Raw genomic sequence first — 4,792 nt, 5'->3', positions numbered from 1 at the left:
ATGCGCAAAACTCCGCATTTGAACAGTCAATAGCAAATACTTAAAGGGGTCATATGATGCTGCTAAAAAGAACATTATTTTGTGTATTTGGTGTAATGAAATGTGTTTATGCGGTTTAATGTTCAAAAAACACATTATTTTCCACATACTGTACATTACTGTTTCTCCTCTATGCCCCGCCTTTCTGAAACGCATCGATTTTTACAAAGCTCATCGGTCTGAAAAGCGAGGTGTGCTGTGATTGGCCAGCTGTCCAGTGCGTTGTGATTGGCCGAATACATCAAGCGTGCGACAGAAATGTTACGCCCCTCACCATACTGTGTTGATGCCGTATCCCGGAGCGACGAGACATAAACAATGAAACCCATTATAAACGAGGCATTTATTGCATCCAGTGGGGACATAAATACTGATTACGATGACTTATACTGTCTTTTTACGCATTGCATTGCATCGCGCCGCGTAAACATAAAACTCTGTCTGCATTTGTGATCGGAGAAATGACAAACAACAAGTGCTACTCTACTGCCTAAAACGCGCATTTGAATCATCAGTGGCAACGAAAAACACAGCGGCCTAGCGTGAGGGGAAGCCCCGGCTTAGCGTGCACTGAGGCCGGGATAGAGTTATCTGAAGCGGGCTGGACTCTGCTTTGTCCACGGTGAAAGTTGATGTATTTCCTCAGCGACCATCACGGATCAGCTCCAGGCATGACGAAGCGGATATCGTCCTCTTTTGGAAGACCAAACAAAGTAATTTCGCTTTCACAACGAAGCACACAGTGCCTTCACGACATGCCGGCAGCGTCAGAACAATTTTAATCGCATCATATGACCCCTTTAAAGCAGATTAGCACCTCCTGGTTAGAGCAATGAAAAAAAAACATGTAATTTCATGATGTAACCACTAGATGCCTGTATAGGAATCTATAAAGAGCCTTTTGAATTCCCTAGTTGTTTTTATACATAATTGTTTACTTTTATTAGGTTGTGGATTTAAATGTAAAATCGCATCATATGACCCCTTTAAAGCAGATTAGCACCTCCTGGTTAGAGCAATGAAAAAAAAACATGTAATTTCATGATGTAACCACTAGATGCCTGTATAGGAATCTATAAAGAGCCTTTTGAAATCCCTAGTTGTTTTTATACATAATTGTTTACTTTTATTAGGTTGTGGATTTAAATGTATATTAAGGCATTCTCAAAGACTACTTTTTGTCAAGGTTTATATATTTTTTGTTGTTTTAAATGTTGATTTGAAGCATCAGTTTTTGAATTATTATTGCTACAGTCAAACCTGAATACAGAAAGCATTTTGTTATACAAAACATTAAAATTCTATAAAAATGTAACAAAATAAACAGGAATGCTTTATTAGAGCTTAATTCTTCTGGGCCTGATGTGATTTTATCCTCTTATTTCAGTCTTCGGACTGATTTTGGCTATATGGCTATAGCCATACCAATTAATTGGAGTGTGTATAATTGTGTGTGTGTCTGTCTGTGAGTGGATGTGTCTGTTTTGCACTCTTGATGTCTTAGAGTGTAACCCCTTCCTTGCTGTCCACTTTTTTACTAAATTGTAGTTGAATTATTGATTTTGTTTTACGTAGTTGCTGTGTTACAGGCACACCAGTTCATAGGGGTGTGTGTGTGTGTCCGCGCGTGTGTGAGTTGGTGTGTTGATTTTGCACTCTAAATGTTTTAGAGTTTCACCCCTTCATTGCTGTGCCATTTTTTTCTGCATCGTGGGGGATTTGTAGATTGTACACACACAAATCTTCTGTATTTAAATTTTTTTTGCCATTTCCCATTCATTTCCTATGGTCGGTCATTTTTGACCGAAGACCAAGAGTGTGACTTTTTTTTTACGAGCACTTAGCTTTTTCGAATCATGCCCTCAATTATTTTGTGTGTTAACATACCAAGTGCCGTAAAAGTCACCAAGTTTTGTACCATTCCGATGAAGCTACAATTTTTAAATATTCAAAATGTAAAATTCTTCGGTCAAAAGTGACCGATGACCGCACAAGGGTTAATATTAATTACTATATTAATAATCACAATATAGGTATTTTTTTATTTGATCTTTATTAAAAATAAGAACAGATGCAAAGAACAACAGTAGAACAAATGTAAGAAAGAAACAAATGGGCCTAGTGCGTTGCTTTTTACATTTTGCATCTAAACAAAAGCATTCAAGTAAGAAATACAAATAATCAAATGTAAAAATCACTTCAGTGTGTTCATTACAAATAAATTGATTATTAAAATGACAAAAGCAGTTCAATCAAGAGCAGCTTTTCTTTTATTGTTAGATTAACATTAATGAGACCTGCTGTATTGCACGGATCTAATATAATGTTACACACATAGACTGTAAAAAAACATGCACGTAGTGTCCGTGACGTCACCCGTAGGTTTCCGAAGAGCGTTTTTGAAGCTCAAAGTGGGCGGAGCCAGCCGTCATCACTCCCGGATAATCGAAAATGGGCAAAGAGGCGGGAGCATGTTGCTGAAGCCACGCCCACCTACCTCAACGGTGGTGACAGCAGCGGCAATCCACCTGTCACTCAAGTGGCCACGCCCTTAATTATGCAGAACTTTAAGGCTTGATATCATTTAAACGGATGAGTTATAAAAAAAAATCACCCCCCTCACAGTTGTCACGAAGAGCAAAATTAGCTATACAGACCAAAACCACTTTTTGTACCAGGCTGTAAACATATTTTTTTCTGCTGTGAAGTCGGGCATTTTAACACTGGGCGTCTATGGAACTGACTCCCTTTTGCAGACCAAGACAGAAGACAATGAGCGCAGTGCTGAAAAGGGGCGGGGCTACAAAAGGTCTATAATAAGTACATCTGTTTACTTAATGGAATTATTAAATAATGCAATCTAAAAATAATATTGTTAAAGTAGTTAATAATTATTATAATTGAAATTATTGAATAATTTAATCAAATCGGTACATTTCAAACATATTTATGATTTATCATAACTTATAGGCCACTTCAGTGAAATCATACAATCTGGAAGATGTCTGTCACTTACTCTGATTGTTTGACTGTAAAAGTCTTAAACGTTTCAGGCTCCGAAAGAGTTTAAGGTGTGGAAGAACAATGCCGTTCCTCCCCCACAGACGTATGTGACGGAGGAGAAGAAGAAAGGAGCTCCTGATGGAATGGACATGGCCATCAAATGGTCCAATGTGTACGAGGACAACGGAGACGACGCCCCTCAAGCCCATGGTGGCCCTGCCCACTTCCTGCCAGAGGAGGAGGAGCCACAGCGGCCAGACTCCGGTAATTCTATTGTCCTCAGAGAGAGTTTAACATGTGCTATGTTTGGATCCAGTGTGAGATCACAGGCATCTGAAAACAAGAAGAGAGATGAAAAGTACATGAAGGACAGTTTTTACACATGTATGTTGGTAAACTGAGTAAACCCTACATTACATTTAAGGGTGGAATTAAGGGACAGAATGTAAAGTTCGTACAATATAAAAATCATTGTCTATAAAAACAATTCTGATAAAAAACTCAACGAGTGAGAGTGTGTGTGTTGTGTGAGAGAGAGAGAGTGTGTGTGTTCATATTTTTGAAAGACGCTCACATATATGATTATTAATATTTTGAATTAGTTTTTATTTGTATATTGTCTGTTTTCATTTTAATATATTCATTTAACTTTCATTTTAATTAGTCGTTCATTTATTTGTTTTTATTAGTTTAGTTTTTATTAAATGTTTACTTTGTTTTTATTTTGTGTTTTAGATTTAGTTATTTTAGATATTAGTTCAGTTATTTCTGTTTATATTAAACTAATCTAAATGAAAATGAGAAATGAAAAAGCTGAAATAAAAATACAATTGTTTTTTTTGTTTTTTTTAAATTACCATTTCAATTCAAGTTTTGTTGTTTGGTTTTATTTCGGTAAAATATGTTGAAATAAATTTTCTTTTACTGAAATATAAATGAAAACCATTTTTACCTAACATTTAAAAAAATTTTTAGTTAACTACAATTACTCAAACCCTGATATTTATCTCAGATATATGTGTATTAATTTGAGCTTTTATTTATTTATGATATGAGCTCTTGTGTAAATGTACAGCGATATTTGTGCGTTTAGTGAATGGTTGACCCTGTAAATGTGATTCACGAGCAGAGTATGAACAGCGACCACAAACATGCATCTATTAAGCGTTTCCACAGAGCCTGACCTGAATTCCAGTGCGTTTGCATCTTATGACTGGACTGGAGTTCATGGAAAATCATGTCTGAATGACGAGTCTGTGCTCAGAGACATATGGCCTTCATACTAGGGCTGTCAAAATGACTGAAACCCTAAATTCAAATTTTCTACTTAAATATGAGAAAATTATAATTATATTCGAATTTTAAAGGCATAATTTCAGTTAGTGGGGAAAAAAGCTTTTGGCTTCTCTCCTGAGGCCACAAGAGGGCGCATCGAGCAAAATATTACTAATGCACGTTTCTTCAAAGCGTAATAAAATAACACAAATAAGTGCATAATGTTTAAAATAATGTTTATAAACCATATATAATTAATAAAGTTGCTTAAACAATTAGAAGAAGAAAAAACGCACCATGCATGTATGTATAGCTTAATACAAAGAACCAAAAACCAATCACAAAGAGTAGGCTACTTTCTTCATTTAAAAACATGAGATACAGTGGGATGGGGGAAAACCGCCATAAAGTCTTTAGACATGTTGTTTAAAAGTTGAACTAGCATTCATTTTTTTTATGGCTTTCTAAACATGCC

General features: G+C 36.0%; 1 protein-coding gene across 1 annotated transcript in view; it reads left to right on the top strand.

The window, feature by feature from the left end:
• The window catches only part of cunh1orf52 (chromosome unknown C1orf52 homolog), a 10,544-nt gene extending 7,165 nt beyond the window's left edge, over positions 1-3,379 (top strand). The window contains exons 3-4 of the mRNA XM_016256912.1: positions 3,091-3,306; positions 3,372-3,379. Of these exons, the coding sequence (XP_016112398.1) occupies positions 3,091-3,306; positions 3,372-3,379 (224 nt within the window). The remainder of the gene's footprint in view (positions 1-3,090; positions 3,307-3,371) is intronic.
• Positions 3,380-4,792: the final 1,413 nt, after the last annotated feature.

The sequence above is a fragment of the Sinocyclocheilus grahami genome, unplaced genomic scaffold, assembly GCF_001515645.1.
Source record: "Sinocyclocheilus grahami isolate Dianchi unplaced genomic scaffold, SAMN03320097.WGS_v1.1 scaffold1488.1, whole genome shotgun sequence".
Taxonomy (NCBI): Eukaryota; Metazoa; Chordata; class Actinopteri; order Cypriniformes; family Cyprinidae; genus Sinocyclocheilus; species Sinocyclocheilus grahami.
The sequence above is the reverse complement of the archived record's forward strand: the minus strand, read 5'-3'. Positions and strand labels throughout refer to the sequence as shown.